The sequence below is a fragment of the Cataglyphis hispanica genome, chromosome 7 (genome assembly GCF_021464435.1).
Source record: "Cataglyphis hispanica isolate Lineage 1 chromosome 7, ULB_Chis1_1.0, whole genome shotgun sequence".
Lineage (NCBI taxonomy): Eukaryota > Metazoa > Arthropoda > Insecta > Hymenoptera > Formicidae > Cataglyphis > Cataglyphis hispanica.
The window spans coordinates 4,591,619-4,616,079 of NC_065960.1; the positions used below are offsets into that span (position 1 = coordinate 4,591,619).

General features: G+C 37.6%; 1 protein-coding gene across 1 annotated transcript in view; it reads left to right on the top strand.

The window, feature by feature from the left end:
• Positions 1–19,142, top strand: part of LOC126851120 (agrin-like) — a 459,405-nt gene extending 440,263 nt beyond the window's left edge. Inside the window, exons 12-29 of the mRNA XM_050594751.1 lie at positions 1,556–1,685; positions 2,026–2,259; positions 2,985–3,281; positions 3,499–3,648; positions 4,172–4,432; positions 4,729–4,875; positions 5,282–5,518; positions 11,242–11,427; positions 12,068–12,241; positions 12,588–12,927; positions 13,245–13,472; positions 13,588–14,204; positions 14,435–14,846; positions 15,069–15,322; positions 15,607–15,703; positions 15,902–16,009; positions 16,674–16,848; positions 17,332–19,142. Of these exons, the coding sequence (XP_050450708.1) occupies positions 1,556–1,685; positions 2,026–2,259; positions 2,985–3,281; positions 3,499–3,648; positions 4,172–4,432; positions 4,729–4,875; positions 5,282–5,518; positions 11,242–11,427; positions 12,068–12,241; positions 12,588–12,927; positions 13,245–13,472; positions 13,588–14,204; positions 14,435–14,846; positions 15,069–15,322; positions 15,607–15,703; positions 15,902–16,009; positions 16,674–16,848; positions 17,332–17,589 (4,305 nt within the window). The 3' untranslated portion in view covers positions 17,590–19,142. The remainder of the gene's footprint in view (positions 1–1,555; positions 1,686–2,025; positions 2,260–2,984; positions 3,282–3,498; positions 3,649–4,171; positions 4,433–4,728; positions 4,876–5,281; positions 5,519–11,241; positions 11,428–12,067; positions 12,242–12,587; positions 12,928–13,244; positions 13,473–13,587; positions 14,205–14,434; positions 14,847–15,068; positions 15,323–15,606; positions 15,704–15,901; positions 16,010–16,673; positions 16,849–17,331) is intronic.
• The last annotated feature ends 5,319 nt before the right edge of the window (positions 19,143–24,461 follow it).

Consider the following 24,461-nt stretch of genomic DNA (forward strand, 5'->3'; position numbering starts at 1 on the left):
GCTTTCGTCAGTCGGTCACGGATGCTTATCCGGAAGTATCAGCGACACTCTCTAGCTCGCAATGGGAATTCCGGATGGGATAATGCGGGATCAGTTACGTTGCAGATTGGAAATTGTTAAAAATTATTCAGAGCCCAGTATTTTCGCTGTATCGAAAAATTGTAGATACGATGTAATTAAACCCCCTGATAATTGATTTTTCATATTTCTCGCGCAGATTAATCTGCGTAGCAAAAATCGCAAAAATAATGCCTAAATTGCATTCGAAATTAATTTGATGATCTTATTATTTGCAACGTCGATTTAAGCAGATGATTTTATTCAAAAGGCAGAATATTGTACCGGGAAGAACATAACGCGATGGACGCATTTGCGTACAATAATCCTCTTAATGAAACACGAACCATGGGTCCGCGCATGTATGCGGATTAACCTCAGAAAATGAGCTGACTGACGTCAATTAAACTTAACAGGGAACCAACTAAATCGTACGGACTCGCTCCTCCCTCTTCTTCCCTCTCGCACTTTACCATGGCCCGCATACCGGATGTGCGGATCTATTTTGAACGGGAGTAATAATAACTACCGTCTTTCTCTCAAAACGGCCAAAGCCATCCATGCAGATACCTTCCATCTCGAATTCCAATTAGATCAAATGAGGGCTTTTCCTACGCGCATATGTCCATTTGCATAATTATATTACAATGAATGTTTCAGAGATGGGAAGGGAGAGAAAGAGAGAGAGAGATGCAAATTACTTACATAAATTATCAATTACATTTGTGGTCGTTTCCACCGAATAATTCATCGCCAATTAATTGATCATTAATTATGTTTTCAATACAATTCATTGTCAATTAATAAACAATAATTATATTTGTTTTATTTTAAATTAATCGGAATTAATTAAAATTGATTAAGCGTCAATCAAAGTTAGACACTCTCGATAAAAAAAAAATTATTCTCAAATTCGTCGAAGAATAAATTCTCGTTCGTTCAATCGGCTTTTACCGAAACACACGCACAGCTGGCCGATATGACTGTGACAAAGGATGCACGGAACACGAGAGAGTGCAATAAGCAAACAGGAGGAGTCGCGAATATGACAGCCGAGCTAATTAAGTTTTGCTCTTTCCCGTGTTATATTGCATCGCGCGACCTCCTCATCCTCCCCGCATCCCCTCCGTCTATTCCCCGGCCTCGCCTTGCTGTCCATCAAATGCACCATGTATTCTCTGCGCAACAAGTGAGACACGCAGAGAGAGACCTCGTCTCTTACTCTTTCCTTCTTTCTCTCTCTTTTCTACTTTTAACTTTTACTTCTAAATCTTTTTTTGCTCTTTTAAATTCATCTTTTCATATTCCCCTTTGCTGCAGCTGTGTACATGTTTCATTTCATCGTTTCAGAACAAAAATCCTCTTTTATACGCGGATACTGATATAAGGCAGAGATTTTATCTCGAGATAAAAACTTTTTTTCATCATATTTCGCGCACTTTTCTCATTTTTGTAATTATATTCATAACTGATTATATTCGTTATTGTGTATGTACAGGTGGCAGAGCCGGCGGGCGCGGGGAAGGTTTGCGGATCCAATGGAGTGACCTACGATAATGAATGCGCCTTGAAAAGAGCGTCGTGCACGAGCCAGACCCTCATCACCATTAGCTACGTGGGTGACTGTGGTAAGCAGCCATTTATTTCATGTGCATTTATAAATGCGAGCTAATGCGATGAACTCAGAGATGCTCTGATACTGCGACCAGATAACAACAAGTCCTTTCTATTTCCTCCCATTCTACAAAAGCACAATTTTTATATTCTGATGAAAAAGAAGAGGTAGTTTTTTTTATTAACTCGCACACACTTAAATATTATTTCCATCAATGTTTTTACCAGAAAGAATTTGAATTTTTGTAAATTTTTTTTTTTTTTAACGCATGATTTCGGATAATTTAAAAACTTATACCGATGCTCTATATGCTATAAAAAGTGGCTAAGGAGAGAGAACCAAATGTTTTCCAGAAATGTGTACGAGGGTGAAGTGCGATCACGGGGCGCATTGCGTGGCGGGTGTGTGCGTGTGCCCGAAGGTCTGCCCGGAGAGCAACGGCGAGCTTGTTTGCGGTAGCGACGTGAAAACTTATCAGTCTGAGTGCGAGCTGCAGCGAGCAGCCTGCGACAGGGACCCCAAGTTGCCGGCGTTGCACGTCACGTTTTACGGGGACTGCGGCGACAGATTGGCCGTGGCGGCGTTGAGTATGTTGCTGAAATTATATATAGTCTAGAAATTATATAGTGTCGCCCCCGTCTCTCTTATCGCGAAAATCTCCTTGCGGTTAATTCGCGACTAGTTACGATGATTAAAGTATACATTTTTGATAGCGAACACGGTCTCAAGAGATTCGCGATATACATGTAGAAGAACAGAGAAAGAGAAATCGAGTATATAAATCTTTTGCAATTTAATTTTAACTTTGTCATCCGAAAGTTTTCAGAAAAGATTGAGCTGAATTGTAGAGCGTTTGACACGTTTGAAAATGTTTAACGCGCCGAGTATCTCAGACAATATAATGGAAAGCCATTGCGGCTTGTCGACTTGAGAGTTCGGGCGTTCGACGCGATTCACAACCCCTTTGAGGAATTAACGCTCGAGGCGCGGGACGCACTCGTGAAGTTTCAAAGACGTTCACACGTTTCACACGTGCCTTCTCTCTGTAATCTTGGCAAAGTTACTGCTGCCGTGTAACAGGGCGCGTAATTGAAAATAGTTTTTATAAAATCGGTCGCAGCAACGAGAACGCTTATTACAACGCCGGGATTACCTTTAACGCTTATATCCCGAAGTGCGTTAACCGCATGTCATTAACGATTTTGAGGCTGCCTTTAACGTTCTAACAATAAGCGCACAATAAGCCGCTCTAACCGTCGCTCTCTCTCTCTCTCTCTCTCTGTTTCTCTCTCTCTCTAATTGCTTCTAACAGCGACCAAGTCGACACTCGCGGTGACACGCGTGGCCACCACCATCGCCGACATGACGAGCACGCAGGAGCGCGAGGCCTGCAAGGACATTCACTGCGACTTCGAGGCGACCTGCGAGCTCGGCCCGGACAGGTTCCCCAGATGCAGCTGCAGATTCGACTGCGCCTCCATCTCGCCGGAGAATATGCGGCCCGTTTGCGGTAGTGACCTCAGGATCTACTCCTCCCTCTGCGCCATGAAGATGGAGGCTTGTCAGAGGCAGCAGGAGCTCCGACTGAGGCCCCTCGATCTCTGCGAAGGTTGGGAAGCGAATATCGAGAATATCGATTGACGAGGATGGATTTTGCTTCTCTCTCTTGCTTTCGCGATATCTTAAAACGATTCATCCCCTCTTTGCATTTTCCTCTTTGCTAACAAACAATAAATTAAATCGAGCGGAGCAAATTCTCGCTTTCATCTGTTGCTTTAAAAAAATTGATGCGATAAATAAAACTTTTTGTTGCGATACTTGTGCAGGCATGGAAGTCAAGCCTTGCAACGGCGATCCTCCATTGGTAGACTCCGAGGGGAAAGAATACGACTGCGGTAGTGGACCAGAACGCAAAGACTGCCCTAGCAATAGTTACTGTCATCAGACGACACGATTCGCTCGTTGCTGCAAGAAAGGTTAACGAGAAAACTTGTTTAGTGATTTTAAAAATTAATTAATATACTTATTTAACAATATTTTATATATCAATCATATATCAAAAATAATATATACATATATAATTTTCTTAAAAAATATTAATTTTTGAATATATTAGATTAAATATATGTGTTGGATTGAAATCTCTAAGAGAATAAAAATTTGAAAATTTTTTTTGCTTGTTGCTGCAAGAGAGACTGCGAAAATTTATTTTAGTAATTTTAAAAATTGATCAATATGTTTACGTGACATTAATGTTTTATACATCGATCACATATAAAAAAATATATATATATATGATTTTCTTAAAATATTAATTTTTATAAATATGTCAAATTTGATATATATGTGGATTAAAATTTCTCAAAGAATAAAAATCTCAAACGTTTCACGCACAGCTATTCGTTCGATCTCAAGGAAGTTGCGTTAAAAAATCAACGCACAATTTTACTTGTATCGCAAGTTTGAGTCAGGTGACAATTAGGTGACGTGCTTTTCCAGTCCTAGGCCACCAGGTGCAAAAATGCGCGGACTCGTGGCACGGCTGTTGCCCGGACGGGAAGACCGCCGCTCTCGGGCCGGACGGCGCCGGTTGCCCGAGCTTATGCAATTGCAACAGGCTCGGCAGTGTGTCAGATACCTGCAACCCGGAAACTGGTCAATGCGAATGCAGGCCAGGCGTGGGCGGCCTCAAGTGTGACAGATGCATGCCGGGTTACTGGGGACTGCCGAAAATAAGCGAGGGCCATCAGGGATGCATACGTAAGACTTTCGAATCTGCGCTCTCTCTCTCTCCTATGTGATTCTGATATATTTGTCTAATATAATTATTTCAAACAGATACAGATATAGGGAACGATGTACAGAGCCTATCATATTTTTCTCGCTTTAATCGATCGATTTCGATTACTTATATGATCAATCGCCGTATCGAATAAATCGTTTATTTATTTTAAACATATATCGGGAAGATATTTATAATTATGTTTGACAGCGTGAACAATCTTTATTATTTGTACTAAAATTAATGCGAATTATTTTTCTTTCTCTGAATGTAGCGTGCGGCTGCTCGCTATTCGGTTCCGTTAGAGAGGATTGCGAGCAGATGACAGGACGTTGCGTCTGCAAGCCTGACATCCAGGGTCAAAAATGCACAATCTGCAACGACCACAATAAGATACTCACCCCCACCGGATGTTACTCAGGTATCACGCGTCTGAATGTGTTACTAAGATGTCTAAATCCCAATTATCTAAAATTTAATTACAATTTTTTTATCTTCTCTTTATAAGTGTAAAAAAAAAAGATTAGGAAACATCCATTCGTTTAATTTCTTTCGATATTTAAACCTCTAACACCTGACTATTCTAAAATTAAATTCCCCCGAAAATTACCATCACCTTAACTTACTCAGCGTCAAGCGCCGTTTGTTTCTCGACGTAACGATGTTACATCGCCGAGATAACGAATTTTAACGCTCTCGGACGGACGACATCCCGATCCACCGCGACGCGCGTGTCGTAGATTCCGACCGGATCGTAGATCCGTCTCGGTGATGCGCGGCGTAATTCTATTAATTATCGCGTCCCCTAATCCGTTTTGCATCCGCAGCGGACACGATACCGCCCATACCTACGTCCTGCAACGAGCTGGAATGCTACTCGGGCGGCCACTGCACCGAGCTCGGCGGCGCGCACTGCGACTGTCCGTCCTCGTGCCCGGCGGACATGCCGTCCTTGCCGGTTTGCGGCAGCGACGGTCAAACTTACGACAACGAGTGCGAGCTAAGGCTGTACGCGTGCCGCCACCAGGCCGACGTGGTCACGCAGGCCTTCGGCCACTGCAGAGGTGGGTTCACTGAACGTACACCGCCGAACAGGTCGCTTTACGTTCTGCTCTACTGAGAGAAAAACGCTATCGGGAGAGAGAGATCGCGGCGCTTGTAAACGAGTAGCTCGAACAAATTATACACACACCCCCGTAGAAACGAAAAACGCGAGGCGCGCGTTAGATAATCGAGAAATATATCTAGTGTAGCGATGTTAACAGAGAAGAGACGCGCGTCGGTGGTAGGATCTAAGAATAAAATCAGGGCCTGAAACGACAAACGCACACGTAAGAAGAGAAGGATATAATATGCCTATGTATAAATTATATAACTAGTCTTCTCGAAGACACGAAATTGCAGTACGTTATATAAGCTGAGTTGCTTCAAGAGCTCGAGTAAATTGTAGCTGCGACTTACATTCATTGTTTCATCGAAATTAATCGAGAGAATTTATATAACCAAGTTAATATAACGAACGTTGATGCAATTAACGCTCGAGAAATATCAACGGAAAATGTAAAATTTGTACGATAGGGAAAAGAGTATTTGAAAATGCTATTAAATACGGTAATTGATGGTAATTCTTTAAACGACTCGAAAGGATCGCGGCCTAATAATACTAATATAGCAGACGCACTCTGTGACATCGGTTTATAATAATTTAGATTTGTTTGAATAGGACATTGTTAATTATAGAGCAGGAATACTGGAACCAAGATGAGATAAAAGCTTCGATAAATTTTACGGAGAGGTCTTATTATAAAAAAATAGAAATGCCCAGCTTTTGCCCTAAACAAACTAACCAGTAACCCACTTTGTATATCCAAACGTTATAATAAACTCATCAAGTTTCTACTGACATGTATATATATGTTTGTGTGTAACCCCCGCAACCCGGAGCTACTACTTTGCTTGCTTTCTTATAATTTATCGCATTCCGTTTTCGTTTTGTTCTTGTAAATAATACCTGTGATTAATACGAATCGCAAAAAGTTTAATCCACTTACGAATAAAAAATAAGGAAGAAAGGAAGCAAAGTGAGTAAACGAATTTGCATTGAAAAATCGATACGAAATTGCAAGGTAAATTCTTCCACAGGAATTCACGAGATAATAAAAGCATTATTACTGAAAACATCACATAATTATAACCATCGCAATTAAAAATTACGGATAAAAATCTAAAATCAATAAATTAAACAAAGTAAATGTTTAATTCAATAGCATATAAATGTGAGTAAGTTATATTCAATTATTTTTGTTTAATTTTTAAATTATCACATTTTTTTGTACGTACTTATATAGGATTTATGCCACTCTTGTAGCCTTCTCGATGATTTGTCACGCAATTATTTTCGTGAAAAAAAAAATACGTAGGTTTAGTGAGAATAGTATATCTCTACTCTATAAATTCTCTTAGTCGGGGGCGCATTAAAGTATCCCCGGAGGTGAAGCAGCCATCGCGTTCGCGCGTGAAGAAAGTTGGCAAACGTTAACTCGCGAAACTGAGCGAGCGCCGAAGGTGGTTTTAACTAAATCACCGCGGACTTCCAGCATGATCTCGTCTTAAGTGGCGCCCGTGGGACGTGTCCAGAGAAGAGCCGACATCCAGAGAAACGGTAACTGGCGGTCCAGCCGTAAGCATTAAACCCGCGTGACTCGCGCATAACTCTGTTATCCCGCGAGGAGATGCGAGAGCGGCAAAGTTACCTCGCGAATATTATCGGTCGCGACAGTTTTACCGGTGTAGATCAAATTTCGCGATTATTTATTTATTTTGTTTTTAGAAAAGTCTCGATATGAGACGCGTCTTCTCTCATAGAAAAGTTTTTTTTTTGATCATATTAAAAGAATCAATGGCGACTGAAGATTCATCCTGACATTGCAATAAAATGTGTAACAAAAAAATGTGCATTTATTTTTACTTATTAAGATTTTTATTTATTAAGGATCGTAGGATGAGATATCGGTTGTTTCAGCTCTTCACTTAATCGATCGTTCGTCTCCTCCCGAGAGAATCCGACGATGGATATAATAACTGCGCACGCGTCATTAGCGAGAGTTTCTCAACTAATTACAAACAACTCCGGGATGGTCGCGCGATCGCGATCTAATTTCGCGAACCGTTGATTATGCCGGCGTTAAATTCCATCCCCGAGTCTCAATCGGATCGGCGAATCTAGCTTCTGCGCGAGTATGATAAACCGCGCGTTGCAAGAAGTAGAAAGAGAGAGAGAGAGAGAGAGAGAGAGAAAGATCCTTCCCAGAGTCCTCTTCTCCGTCCTCTTTTTCCCTTCCCCCTTCCTCACACTCCTCAAGATATTCCGAGCCCCTGACGAAGTTCGAGCGAAACGTCGGAATCTATTAAAGTCTCCCGCCTCACTCTCCCGTGAACCCCGACCCCTTATTTTCGATTGCTCAGCCTCCTCTCTGTCTGCTCCCTTCCTCCCCCCCCCCTCCTCTCTTTCTACTTCCCGATCTGGCTCTCGCGTTGGAAGTCAATCTCTTAAAAAGTTCCTCGGAGCTCGTCCTCCGGAGTCAAACATAAATCAGATTACGCCGTCCTCGCGGACTCCTACTTTCTTCGCCCTCCCTGTCGCCGTTACTCCTCCACCTCTTTCGCTTTAGCATCGAGAGTATTCGCTGAGAGACTTAGCCGGAAGATCGCGGGAGTCCTTCTCTCTCTTTCTCCTTCTCTCTTCTGGTGTCTCTTTTTTTATCCCTTTCACTCATGTCGACGCACGAGATCGAAGTAGAGGACGATAACGGCGATGAGACGAAGAAAAGGGAGAGACGTTAGGACGATATGGGCGCCGGCACTTTGGATCCTGTAAATAATGCATGCCGTAATTTCTCGCGACGGTCAAGCTCCTCGGCTTCCTGTGGGAAAGAAGTTCTCGGAAATATCTCCTTGAGAGATCCTGTAAAACAGAGAATTCGGCCAAACGATCGGTCACCATATGTGCTGTGAGTGCGTCGTCCTCGACGCGAACGCGAGTTATATACATAATGACTGGATTAGGATCATGTAAAACGGGAACATCGAGGTCACGTACCGTGCGTAAATAAACGGGAACGAGATGACAGACAGCTGATCGCAGAGACACGAGCGATCGATGTTTACTTTTTCATGTGAAAATACTCGCCAATAGAATATTCTGAAATAAATCATCAGCGAGAGAGGAAAGCGATGAATCAATATACAACGTCGAGTTAGCATCGATATATCTCATATAATATATCTCATGGCAACTCGAAATGTCAAAGGTCTGATAAAATTTGCCAAACAGTCCTTGCGATATCGAGTGTATCCTTCAATTTAATTATTAAATGAGTTTAATTAAAAGCTTCACGATTAAATCACGCTTATTTTAAAAAAGTCTTACTTTTAAATCCAAAAAATCTCAATCATTCACGAAAAAATTGCAAATTGAAAGACATTAATTCGCTGTAGCACGTGTTCAAGATAAATAATAAAGGAAAGAAAATTGATGAAGTTTGAAACTTTCAGCACGTGTAATTCTTTTATTACGTCATTGTATCTGGCAAAGCGCATCTTTTTAAACAACGAAACATATCCATAAATTACGTATCACACAAGCTGCGTAAATGCATCCTAAGTTTGATAAAAATCCTGCCAATCGACGGGCGACACAGGAAGAGAACAAAATAAATTTGTCAATTGTAAAATGTCGGATCGTATTTTCGCGAAGCACTGGTTTCTCGCATAGTTTCTCTCGGAATCTTCATCCCTTAAATGAACCGAAGTCATTCCGATGAGAGAAGAGGCCGGGGATATTCGCAGCGGCGACAACGGGGAAAGCTCGTTTTCGCAATGCGGAAATAAATAAATGAATCGATTATACGGAGACAAATAAGCGGGGTTGTCGAACGCGAGAGGATGGACTCGAAAGGACGGAAAAGGGTTCAGGATCTAAAGAGAAAGAGCAAAAGAGATAGGGGAGGGCGGAAGAAGAGGACCGATTGTCGAGAAAAAAATAGCGGAAATCCTCGACAGGCAATAATAGGAAGCAATCCGGCAATTGGAAAGTAATTAAAATCCCATCAAGAGGCCGCTGCGAATCCTGTTAACAGTTTCGCGTTACTCCGAGCCGATAGAATTAGCTTTTCGATTTTCATTTAGAGCAACTCCGACTCCCTATCGTGTCGCGTCGCGTCTTTCTTCGAGCACTGCTCGAGAGGACGCAAATCTTTTCCACGCACAAATGGAAATGAAATAATGGAAACGAAATAAGAGAAAGAGAGACAAAGATAATTTAGAATAAAGATTGTATGCCCTGTGGACATTGATGTAGTACTGAAGTTCTATTATGGTTATATAATGTAATTTTAATCTGAAGCATTTTGGAGCCTCTTTAATCGAATGATAAAATCGATCTGAAATAAAGTAAAATGAAGGTATTTGTTTATTAAGATGTAAACAGTATTATTGTCTGTATTTTAGTAACTCTTGCATTAATTAAAATGAGACATTCTTCTTCATCGATTTCTGGCGTCAATTATTTTAATTTATAATTTTCACAAAATTTAGTCAAAGATTTTTTTTTACCTAAAAAAAAAGTAAAGATCTTTTTAGAATGAAGCTCTTGCGAAAAATTCCATCGTACAATAATACTCATCATACTATGAAGAATTATATTTTTTGAGATAAATTATTTATTCAGAGATATAAGAAGAGGAGAAATAAGAAGGATTGAAGATAAGAAATAGTGGGAGTGGAGATTAAGAAAAAGCTCCTAGGAAGATTGTCAAGTTTTTCTTAAATCCTCCGGATGTAGCTTCAGGATCGCTTAAATCACTACAAGAAGCTGAATGGGCGATTTCTATGATATTTTCTCTGAGATTTTTTCATAGACATGAACAAATGAATTCTCGAAACTCTTATTTGGATGAACAAGAATATTTAATTTGACACGCGAGATTCATCTTCCATCAATCGTATATTTAAAAATTATTTTGTACATAAAATGTAGTTTTTTTCATTCTATAGTCCCAAAATATCCATGTACTCTTTGATTCATCTTTAAAAATGAAAAATAAATGAGTAAATTATTTTTGTAGAATCTCCCTCTGAACGAGAATTTTATTTCAAAATTAATTAACAGAAACTCACAGAGAGAAACGTTTGTCCGTTGCGATTTTACGATCATATATATCTCTCTCACAAAAACCTCGTCGTTGCAACTTTTAATGAGTGAAAATTAATAATTTTATAATGGAATTTTGTACACACACACACACACACATACACGTGTAGCGACAAAATGTTTTGAATGAATTCGGTCGACTGACAATGTTGCCATACGTATTGCTTTATATGTGATGAAAATCTATTTTTCTGTACAAACGTTACTGATTAGACGTAATTGAAATCAGAGCTAGTAATCGATTTTTTAACTAAGTGTATATTTTTTTTTATTTGATCATAAATGTAATATTTTACATTTGCAGAAATCAAAGACTGCTCAATTTAATTTTAAAGCAATAATAAATATAAATAAATACAATAGCATGTATCTCTAAATGCGAATCGTTGAATGATGATTTTATCAATCTTTCATCAATTCCACAGTTGATAATAAAGAAATCATTTATTAATAAATAATCGTTTTTGCAATAAATTTTCTCGATTATAAGTCCTGATATAAATAAAAGTCGTCGGAGAATGCAAGGCAGGATTAAAGAAAGATAATGGCAAAACCGGAATTCACGAATATTTTCAGACGACCCTATGGTTAACACGGACTTCCCTGTTAAGAGATACACAGCTGTACAATATACCCAACCTGCGGCCGCTATTTCTCCGTTGTCCAAGTCCACGCGGCATCTCTTGGTACCGGAGCCGGATCCACGATATTATTACACTCATCGAGTTCAAGAGACCATCGACAGAGATAATTTAAAACATGGTAAAAAACGTTCTTTTCCAAGTCAGTTTTTTTATTCTTAAATATTCTTAAATTAAATTCGGCAATGTATTTTTTTTTATTCAAAGAAATGAAAAGAGACGAAAATGATCGATCAGAAATTTTAATCCGTTTTTAGAAAAATATCGCTCTAATTTCCTAAGCTTATAATTCTCCTCCATTGAAGATTTTAAGCAGATTTCAAATAGATTAGATACTAAATTAGTGAATTTTGAAACGATTAATAATTAAGTACATATTTATATAATGTATAAAGATATACTTTATTAATTTACTGTTAACTGTGAATTAACACGATCAAAATATTAATATTTTAAAATTGCTTATAACGCTTGAAACGTGGCACGATAATACTTGACGAAAAATAAAAATTCTATAAAAATTTATTTTATTCTAAATTTCAATATTAAATAATCCTATCTCATCTACTCGATATCGATTCGATAAAATTACGATGTCTATTATTTCGCGATGATTTCAAAAATAATTTTATCTCCATCAGGAATTTGTTGATATATAATTCCAAATTTTTTATTTTTTTCGTTTAAGAACTATGAAACACGCGCGTTTGATTTAAACTTATTTTAGTGGTGTGTGTGAATAATGAGATAAAATCTTATAGGAGTAGCCGCGGCGTATCGACCGACCCCAGCGACGATTCGAGTGATCACCGCTCTTCTGGGTGATATTTGTAACGATGACAAGGATTGCACAATACCTAATAGCGAATGCTCAAACGGCGGCTGCATCTGTTCCGAGGGCTATGCGGAAACTAGTGATCGGCAGGAATGCTTTGGTGAGTCAAAGCCTCGATTATGCACGTCGGTTCATTATTCCCTCGTGAATCTTCACTGTATAAAATAATCAATCCCAAATCTTATATCACTGTTTCTCATTAAAGCAATATTCATTTCAAATTATTTGAACGAGTATTAATTAATCGTAATAATCACAATTAAGGTATTAATATTAAGGAAGAAAGAGAGAGAGAAAGAGTTAATTGAGAAAGTTCGCGGAGTCTTAAATCATAATAATTTCCACCCGAACTTATGCCAATGTTTGATCGAGTCTCCCACGCGATAAATTATTGACGTTGCTGTAAATTGGAAGAAAATTAACTTACGCTTAATCTCCGTCGTCAGCCAATTACGTGCCGGTGACGCCGACCGAGGAATTTCGCGCCTGCCTCTCGTATCCCTGTCACATGACCTCGACGTGCATCGACTTACCCAGCGCAACTTTCGTCTGTATCTGCCGGCCAAATTATACCGGACTGCTGTGCGACGAGGAGATCAACAAGCGGGATTACGAGATACCGTCCTTTGACGGTAAAAGCTACGTCAGGATGAGTCGGCTGAAAGCGTATCACAAATTCAGCATCGAGGTCGAGTTCAAAACATACGCGGACAACGGAATCATACTGTACAATCAGCAGAAGAGCGACGGCACCGGCGACTTTGTTTCGCTGGCTATTGTCGACGGGTCGGTATCTTTTGTCGCGGTAATTCTCATTCCCGAAAATATGCTCTTTGAAGATTGATTAACAAATGTAGTGCGCAACACGAACTAATCTCTTTCATCTCTTGCATAATTTTCTTTAAAAATCCTCCTTTTGTAAGTTTGATTAATTATACGATACACTTTTTTTAAATTAAAGCGGTTTTTGCTGTATAAAAATATGAGGAATATTATTTAATTACTCTTGCGCTATTAACATGAAATATATTAAACAGAAACTCTAGAAAAATTATTGATTAAATTTCATGTATCTGACCTGTGTGACTCTCAATGTGCCCCAGATATGTGCAATTCAGATATAATTTGGGAAACGGACCTGTAGTTCTTACGTCATCGGAAAGAGTGACCATGAAGACCTTCCATAGAGCGGCGGCTAAGAGATACCATAAGGACGGAGTGCTGATCTTTAACGACGGCGAGGATGTAGCCGGGCAAAGTCAAGGAATGCTGAAGTCACTGGATCTGAATCAAGACACTTTCATCGGAAACATGCCGACTAATTACACCAAGTAATATTCGCGTAATATTGTTGTATCATTAAATTGAGAAGGAAATTAATTAACGCTTTTGATTAGAGATTTTTAAAGATAAGGTAAGATGCAAGATTTAAATTCTTTCGAACAGAGTGTACGATAACATCGGTACCAGTCACGGATTTCTCGGCTGCATCCGCAAGCTGAAGATTAATCGGATCAACGTGGATCTCCACGTGGGTCGCGACAAGGACGTCCTCGAGAGTTACCGCGTGAAGGAGTGCGGTGACAATGCCTGCGCCAATTTGCCCTGTCAAAACGGCGCGACGTGCCAGCCGATCTTCGAGGAGGATCTGTGTAATGGTCGGGAGTGCAGGAGGATCCAAAAAAGAGGCAGAAGCAGGAACAATCGGGGCGGGAAGGGCGGGGTGAACATAGTCAGATGCCGTGGTTCTCATTGCACGTCGATCGAGAAGACGAGGACCAAGAAGAACGCGAGGAAGCGCTGCGTCTCCGGCAAGTGCGATTACGATTACGAGCCGAAGTACGAGAACGATTACGACCATGGCAATTACGCGGTGGAGAAGTACGATCCGCCGGACTACAGATGCATTTGTCCGCCGCAATTCACCGGCCGAAACTGCGAGGAATCGCTCGACCCCTGCATCGGCGAGCCTTGCCAGCACGGTGCCACCTGCGACATCCTGCCGCAGGGAGGATACGTGTGCAAGTGTCCTCCTGGTAGAACTGGCGTACATTGCGAGATCCGTAAGTGTTGCGTTGTTCGGAAAATCTTAGGACATTAAATCAAGAATAGCTAAATCCTTCGCTTGCCAAAAAGCACACATTTATCTTTTTATTCAGATATGAAAATATTGATTTTTTTAATATATATATATATATATATATATATATATATATAATTTTATTTTAAAAACCATGATATGCCATTTTTTATACAATGTTTTAAATTACTTTAAATTTTATATCTATTTTAGTGGACGCTGAATTGACGGAATTACTGATTCCCGAGATGAACGGTAACGGATATCTGGAGCTGCCTTGCCTGGAAGGCATCGCGAAAGCGTTCTCCATCGAACTATGGTTTCTCAGTCGCGCGAACGACGGTCTTCTGCTTTACAACGGCCAATTAAACAACGGCAGGGGCGATTTCATAAGTCTGAACCTGGTCCATGGCAGGCTCGAGTTCAGATTCAATCTCGGAAGCGGTATCGCGAATATTACGTCGCCTGATCCGGTCAGTCGCGATATCTGGCATTGCGTGAGAATCAGCAGACTCGGTAGAGAGGGAGTACTTCAGCTCGACGATGGAATCGTCGCTAGAGGATTATCTGGAAGTCCTCTCACGGAATTGAATCTGGAAATGCCGCTTTACGTCGGTGGAGTCAAGTGAGTGTTTTATATTTTTGAATGATATATTTATTTCTATTACTTTAATTATATTATTTTATTTTTTTCCGATTGATAGTTTCTACTTTTTCGAGAATTTTTTATATCTCCATCAGCTTTAAATTATATTTTATAACGCACACACATATAATTTATATCGTCTCTTGATTGTTAAAAAAATAATCCCAAAGCTGAGATATTCGGAATTGCTTGGTATTTTAGACACTGGCGGGAAGTTCATCGCCTGTCCGGAGCCTGGACCGGATTGGTAGGCGCCGTGCAGAGACTAATGGTAAACGGCAAAACATATCAGAATCTCGCGGTGAATATTACTCAACACAACACGGAGATTTACGACGGTCTACCGTGTCCCAGCAATGAGAATCCTTGCCACAACGGCGGAGTCTGCCTTCCACTTCTCAACAGTTACCTCTGCAAGTGCGCCAATGGTTATAACGGTCTGCATTGCGAATACTGTAAGTTTTTCCCCCAATTTCATTAGGCACACTCTTATCTTTTTCAGGACCTACATATCTTTTTACTTTTCTATTTTAGAGATTCTTTTTTATAATTTATTTAATAATTTATTTATATATGATAACAATCGTAAAATTTATATCAGCCATATATACATATATTTGGATATTTTTTTTAGTTTTTATAAAAGCGAGAATACATTTTACCTTGCTAATAATTAACTACAATTATGTTATAATTATATAAAAAATGATTAAGCAACTGATAAAAATATTTCTTTCAGTTATGGGTTACGATGTGTCTGGCACCGAGATATCGGAGCGACCTGTGCGTTTCGAAGGTGATAATTTCCTGCAATTCAAGCATCGCTACGGAAGAAGGTGAGTGACCCTTATTTTTTGAAGTTAGAATTCCGCGGAATCAATAACCGGAACTCTAGATTGCAACGACGCACATCCTCTGTGATTAGGTGCACTTGAAATTAGCAACGATTGAGACAACTAGTGAGACTAGATTAATTAGCTCTCCTTATTAACGATTAATGTCACTAACCTTCTGATTATGTAACCACTAACTAGTACTAACTCGACTAACACTACCCTCGGCGAGTACTTTGAGGAGTCCTACTCCGACTACGACTTGGAGGAGGATATCGACTACGAGTACGACAGTTACGATTACACGGAGTAAGTTTTCTAATGGAAAAATGACTATGGTGTACTCGTTTGAGGGATAGATTATTATTCTCCTGCTCGCGCATCGTAGTAATCGTGGCGCAATCCCCAATTACATCCCTAGCAACCATCTTAGATAGAACAGATTGTTTGATTGTGTAACAGCGAACGTAACTGACGTAGATTACGTAGCATCGCAATTAAAGATACAATTAGACGCGCAGGAATTTGTTACTCATACTATTTTTTTTATAATAATTAATAATTATCAAAATAAATTATAATTATTGCTTACAATAATCGATGAAAAACATTATTTTAATAATATTTAAATTCTATTTCGTTTTTGTATCGAGTAAAGTTAAAAAATGAAAAGAATCGACAAAATTAAATAATTAGAACTTTAAAAAATTTATCTGGTTAGGATAAAAGATTTATTAAAATAAATAGAAATATAAAAATAATAAATAATAAATTAAAATTAAGATTTTTATTTCTATTATTTTGAATAATCTCATCTAATTGTATCTTGATCGTAGAAAATTGTATAGATTCGTAATGTGAATTATATATATATATATATATATATATATATATATATATATATATATATATTAGCATGAGTGTGTCTGTGTGTTTTTAATGAATAGCTATTATTATGGGCATGTTTGTTCAGACGCAGGGGACAGCAATCGAACAAGTTCGAATTGCGGTTGAGAACGGTACATCCCGAGGGTCTCATCGCGTGGGTAGGAAGAGGAAAATTGGAACATTTCTTTTTGTCTTTGCATGGCGGTCACGTAATGCTCACTTACAAGAGCAAGATTGAAAATGTATCCGTAAAGAGCAAGGTAAGATTACAGATTACAGGTAACATTACTATCTCAAGCATCTCTTTGACAGTATTTTAATTAAATTTTTTTTTCCCTTTTAATAATTCTTAAATTCATAAATAATTATATCATACATCTTTTTAGAAGAAATTCATGTTTTATACTTACAATTATATTTCAAATATATCAATAAATAATGTATGTAAAATAATAATATTAATAAAATTAATAAAATAATATTAATAAAATAATAATAAAATATTTATCCGATATAAGTTGTTTCTATTAAAATGCAGATAGAAAATGTTCTGCGTAAACAAATAAAACTTGATATTTTTATGATTAGTGACACATTTTTTTTTCTAGGATATAATAAAGTTAACTGTTTTAGAAATAAATTTATTTTATTTTATAAATATATATATATGGTGTGTATGTGTGTGTGTGCGCTTGCTTTTCTCACAAATTTTTACACGAATTTCGGCATGAATATAATTGCAGGAAAGAGTGGACGACGGAGTTTTTCACCACATCCGGGCATCTCGTCGACGGAAAGCTTGTACGCTCCAAATCGACGAGCACGCGCCCGTCAAGATCTCGATGGAAACGACATTTTTGACAACCAACGGCAAGCTCTTCGTCGGCGGCAAACCCGGTCATCCCGGCATCAAGGGCTGCGTGACGGATTTCATTGTCGATAAACGGCGATTGCCATTGGCCAGACGAAAGATCGATTTCTGCCACGATAACGATGTATGATAACGAACCCCGAGTTCGACGATCGTCAACGCGACGTCGACATTAAAGAACCCCGTCGACCTGACGACGACGAGCGAATTAATCGCGCGATTTGAACGCGAATCTTCGTAAAAGTAATAACGCATCGCGTCGGGCTAAGATCGACAATCGCCTAAACGCCGACAACGATAAACATGATAACGAATTTCGACGATAATCAACCCCCATTGAAGACTCAGTGAGCGTCCCTGCTTTTCCCGTAGCGAATTAATAAACTGAATGTAAACTATAAGGAGAAGCGATGACCGACGCAAAGTGTAAAAGAATCATGTTCAATCCAATCCGATTGTGACGTGTTGATTCCTGCCAGAGTACGAAGATTTGGACCACGTCCGTGCGAATGGTCCTCGATATAGTGCGTCTTAAAAAAAAAATTAAAGCCTCATTCCTGACATTATATCTTTGGAGGAATGAAAATTCTCACACAAGAATGGAAATCAGAAAACTTTGCTCAGAAGTCTGATATGCATTTTCTGTGCGATGATTATGACAATAGAATCAGAGTTACAGAGATTCGAACTAAAAATCTGACTGCATCTCTCAAGAATGATTTTCGAGATATTTTTAGAAAAACAAGAGCTCGAATGCGAAAAAGAAACCGGATTAAGACCGGAGAATCTCCAGTCTTTAATATAGTGTTATGTCTCGTTGATATAACAAGGATCGAGAGTCTAGAATTCTGACCAGTAATGGCATTATTCGTTTAAAAGTCTGAAACCAGAAACCGGAATGAGAACCAAAAACCTTCCATTTTAAGATACTGCGTGTCTGCTTAAGAAGATACTACGCTACCGAAGAGTTTCAGTGACCCTGTCGTGTGAAATATGCGGAGACTATTAGAATTTTTACCGGCGTATCTTAGGAACTTGTCGAGTACTACCTTCTCTCATAGGGCCATCCAATAAATAAGAAATAAGGAATTAGAAGAAGTACTCTCAATCTAGTGATGCAGTATTCAATCACTCGCTATTCTTCGAGCCGACCACAAGTATCGAGGCTTAAGTGTAGAGGAAAGCTGCAAGATCGATCGACTCGCGATTATTTCACGTTATCATCCGGATATCGAAGATTAATCATCGCAATCGCAGTCGCACGAGAATGAAGAAGAAAAAAGGAACAAACGGTGAACTAAGTGCTACATTCTCATCGAAAGACAATAATATATTTTTAAGGTAATGAGATTAATATACATATGAATACGTATATATATATTTACATATATATATATATATATATATATATATATATATATATATATATGTACAAATCTATCTCTGTATACGCGTATGTGGCGGACGTGTGTGTGCGCGCACATTTAGCGAATTTAGAGAGGAGAGAAGCGAGGTCGCTTCTGAAGTGGCCGTCGTGTTATAGAATCTATACTTATAAGTTGTACCGAAGCACATCTAAACGTTTTACAACCATGCCAAGACTGATTAAAGCAGACGCGAACGGACGACGAAATAAAAAAAAAACAAAAAAAAAACAAAAACAAAAACAAAGAGAAACGACGAGAAGAAGAGAAAGAAGAAAAATGCTAAATCGGTGTTATGTTTGAATGTTCGGTAGAGAGATTTAAATGACCGTGAATTTTCCAGAATAGAAGAAAGATGTATTTTAATGGACTTGTTGATTTATTGCCAGTAGTAGAGACGAATTCACACGATACGTTGTTTTTAGGTAGAGGAGGCTTTTTACAAAATGCGCAGGAGAATAAAAAATATATTATATATATATATATATATATATATATATATATATATATATAATATAAATATATATATATATATATATATATATATATATATATATATATATATATATATACAAACTTATATACATATAAAAGAAGTCTACATTCCATTTGATGAACGGAAACCGGGGTTAAAATTTTTAGGTAGACGTTAATGACCGGCAGCGCAGTCCGTGGACGTTCACATCCCACGAATTATATTATATAACTAAAAGTAATCATATTCGCGCAATAAGCTTATTTAACTCATTCTGTAAAAAGGAGAGCAATAATTATTTAAACTTAATATAAATAAGTAATAAAATCAAATTAAATTAATTCAAATTAAAATAATTATTATAAAATTGTAAATTATTTAAATTTACAAAGGATAGATATCTTTTTTTCGCTTAATTCTTCAAGGATTGAATACATTTTGATTTAGGTTTTAATTAAAAATTTGACATTTACATTTACATAAGCGTATTGAACAAATATATTATTTATATATATAAATATATTATTTATATTATTTGCGTATTTTATAATACATTTTAATACATTACCAAAAATTTATATTAATATTATAATTTATGTATTTTGAATTTTAATTACATTATTATAATTATTTGAATATCATAATTCGACCAATCAAGCTAATAAATCGAGTAATTCCCCCAAGCTTAATTCTAACGAAGATCAGCATTTTATAGAAGGAAATAAATTATTTTAAAAGGAATAAATTCATCTTATCATCAGATGTCGGATTTGAACGCAAATGGACTTTCTCCGAAATTTACTCCTATGCACGCTTGCATTATGACAAAAGGCAACAAGCAAAGTTTTTCGCGTAGCAGCGGAAGCTCGCGATCGGTGTAACCGATCGCAATTTAGTTAGCTTGAGTCCGCATAATCCAGGACGTGCATGAGCGACGAAGGAGAAAAGCAGATGCGCGAGACGGTTCTGCGTGAGTGGCCTGTAAATAATTTCCACGTACTGCTAAATAACGAATTACATATTCGTTCTAGAGAGTGTACCATATACTTATAACCGGACCTAAAAATCATTGTAACACGACCTAATTATCATAATTAATTCACGGATTAGCCTTCGAACGATGCTCGCAATGTGCATCATTTATTTTTCGCGTGATCTCGAGAAATATGTTACATATGCACGCATATATATATATATATATATATATGTATGTATGTATGTGTGTGTGTGTGTGTGTGTGTGTGTGTGTGTGTGTGTGTGTGTATACACACATGCATACAAAGTGGACACACACACGCACGTCGAACTAATGATGCGACCGTGTTCTTCCCTCTGGACGGATTACAGTTAAATGCCTAAGTTAATTGTAAATTTATTATCATACGCAACCCCGTTGTTGGTAATAATTTAAAAACCGTCAAAAGTTTCCATCCTTGTCTATTTCCGCGAACAAAATGTAAAGAATGTACACAAAATCCGTTTCGCAAATGAAATCATAAAAATACGACGGACAAAAAAATTTCTAAAAAATCAATACGGAATATATCTTGCAGTATTAATCTTTCTTTTCATGTCTCTTGAAAAATTCGTAAAAATATACGACACGAGAAAATCTTCTACTCTCGATAACGTAATTCTCGCAAGCAGCAACACGCGAGCAGGCGGATAATAATTCGAAATAGCGAGACAGTACAGGTCTGGGAACGTTCGGCGGTTTACGGATGTTTACGTGATTACCAATGTCGGCGCAATGTGAGCGCGAGAAGCGCTTCCTTCCGGTCACGTAAATGTCGGAAATAAGATCGGCGCGCGAGGGGCCCTTCGACAAATACCGAGATGTGTACATCAGGCACGTGTGTTCGACGACGCGCGTTTCTACAAAAATCCTCGGTAACGCGTAACGTTGAGAGACACCGTGTCAAATATTTCGTTGTTTTCTACCACCTGTGAGACTATAATCCATTTTAGTCGCTGTCTGCGGTTGCAACCGCTCGACAAGCGTTATATTGTTACGATTACCAACATTGCGCCGAATCCTGAAGAAAAATAAAATTGATTGGTAAAGAAGCGAGAATGCGTTAAAAAGAATGAGGTATTAAGCGTGGAAACTTAAGAAAATGCAGCATATAGTCAGACACGAGATTATATTGATGAGATCAATACGTCGAATATTATTATCGTATAATATTGCGATACTTCAAAACGTTGAAAAGATGATTTAATAAAGCCAAAAGTAAATATATATATATATACGAGATGATTGCTAAACCAGAAAGTCTTCGGGACAAAATCACGCTGTTGGCAATCAAACTTAATGTAACTTGGTCTAAGAAACGCTAGCACCATAGTGATCAGAATATAGTCAAACATTTGGCGAATGCTATAATAGTTACACCCAAGGAAACAACGATTTTGCGCTTCTGGAAAAGGGAGCATAAAACGATCGATAAAGTTACGCAACGTCCATTATCGCAACGTGTCGATCGTCACCATAGATTGTTCGTTATAAACATCTCCGGAAACAATGTATAAAAGGCTTGATTCAAACTATGGGCTCTATGTTTCAAAAAAGCTTCATAATGTGTCATAATATATCCCATTTCAATCTCGCAAACCTAATTAATTTAAAAAAAAAAAAAAAAATTTTGTTTTTTAAATTAACAAATATGATTTAGATATAAAAATATTTTACTCATATATTATTATAAGTTTATATAGATAATTTTAAATTGTATATATATGTAATATACGTAACGAGATTTCTGTGCTTTATAACATAAGATTTACGTAGAATTCTTTTCTAAGATTTCTTTCTATTCCTTAAAATAATTATTTAATTAAACTTATATTTATATTGAATTTTAGAGGCAGACATAAAACAATAAAATTAAAATTATGTTGTAAAATTATAAATTCTTTCATATATCGAGTATTCTAAAATAATTAGCTAATTCGTTGCTTGATTTAAAAGTATTATAGAATTAATTATATAATTAAATATAAATAATATATAATAATAGAATTAATTAATAATATATAATTAATAATAACATTATAAGTTAGAGGATAAAATTATTTTCTTATGAGTGTGTTAACAGACAAGTAGCTTTTCTGAAACTTTTCAATATGTCAATCCAAACTAATCCGTCCCTGATAGTGTGAATCAAGCCTCATTAATCTCGTCCGTATTGACATCCTGCATTTTGCGCTAAATGGATCCATTTGATTTTCATCTCTCCAAAGATTGTCTTTATGATAGAAAAATACAATTCGAAATAAAATAGCCACATTCGACGCCAAGTGTGAAATGTCAATGCGCGGCTTGGAAAATACGCTTACCTGAAATTGCGGCGAACATCGTCGAATTTTTTTGACTTGTATTCGAACATGCTTTATGTGCATATGTCGTAGTGGTTCTAGCTACTTCGTGAAAAACCGATAATTGGTGTAAAATGCATTGATATAAGATGTATTAAAGAAATCTTCAAAACAAAACAACGCAAGGTTATATCGTATAATAGGACATATTATCGTAAAGATGCTGAAAATCTTGTCCATTTTACGCGTCACGATATTTCACGACTTAATTAAAATTGCGAAACGCGATATTTCTACGACATATCGATCGATTGCGATCGCAGTCTCAGAGAGAACCATATCCGTGAGCAACGCGAATATTAATCGCTCGCAATCTTTGCATACATATCCTCTCCCGTCTACCCATTCCCCGCCTCCTCTTCCTTCCCCGTTTTCGATACGCCAATTTTTGTCTTTTGGAAAGTTTTTTACCCTTCCCGCGTTTGTCCCATCGTTGACATATCAAAATGCACCAGTATAACGGGAAACCTCGCGAATGAGAGCGGAGAAACTTGATAAAAAAAAAAAAGTAATTGTTGAACTATAATTGTCTTTATTCTATTGCACTTCTTGCTCATAATCGTAATTAAAGATGACCAAAAAAATGTAGAAATGTATTTGCGCTTCTCGAGACTCGATGCACATTTTGTTATAAATGTTATAAATTAAAATTTTTAAATATCTTTTTAAATATAAATATTAAATTTTTAAATATCCACTAAAAAATGCTTTTACTCTTTTTATTTATATATTTCTCTTTTTTTCTCATTAGACATATTAATTTTTATAATAAAGTGAATTAATTGAATTAATAAATGACATTTATTTCTTAATAAATAATTTTTTTTTTAATAAATTTGAAAAATGTTGGAACTATATATCGCAAATATATAATTCTCGAAACCTATTCAGTAAATAGAATGGCCATTTCAAAAATCGAGGAGAGGCGCGAACAGAAAGAAGGAAATTAACTTCCGTTGCAATATATACGACTAACGTTACTGCCAATATAGAGATAGAGATCCTCGATCGATGTGTTTTTTCTTGGAAGGAGTGTATACATTTTGACGATCGTAATATTCACGTATCATCGAGTGCTGTATCGAACTTGCTGCCTTTGAACGTGCGAAAGATTCAGGCCTTCTATTATCACTGCACGTTTGGTGCCAAAGATGGCAACAACTTTTGCCAGTATCATTAAAATGTATAAACGTTTCGAGAGTTCTAAATTTTTTTTCCCAGACCGACACGAGAACTTTGAAGCGAACGACTCAAGCAACTTGCATTAACTGGCGCTAAATACGCGGTGAAAATACGAGGCTTCGGTCTGTCCTGGCATCTCATATTAAGGAGAAGCTTATCGAGAAGCTTCCGCTCGGACGGACATTAAATACCCCTTTCACAGCGCCATCGTCTTTTTCGCGCGACAGAAATGTACGTCGCACAAGGCGCCCCTCTTATTAATTAGTTTCTTTTTTACTTTGATATCGTCTTTACCGAGATCACACACCTGGCGTTCGCTGACCCTAAAGTAATCGAGCTATACACTGTGTAACAAAGTGCGCGTTGTAAAGTGACTGTATATACAAATATAAATTATGCGATTACCTGCTCTTTGCTTCGCACGTCTTCCCCTCTTCTCCTCCTCTGCTCCTTCTTTTAAAATTGTTTAGCTTGAAAAGAGAAATACATATTAGGGTAATATAATGATAAAAAATCGTGAAAGAGATGAAGTAAAAAAATATG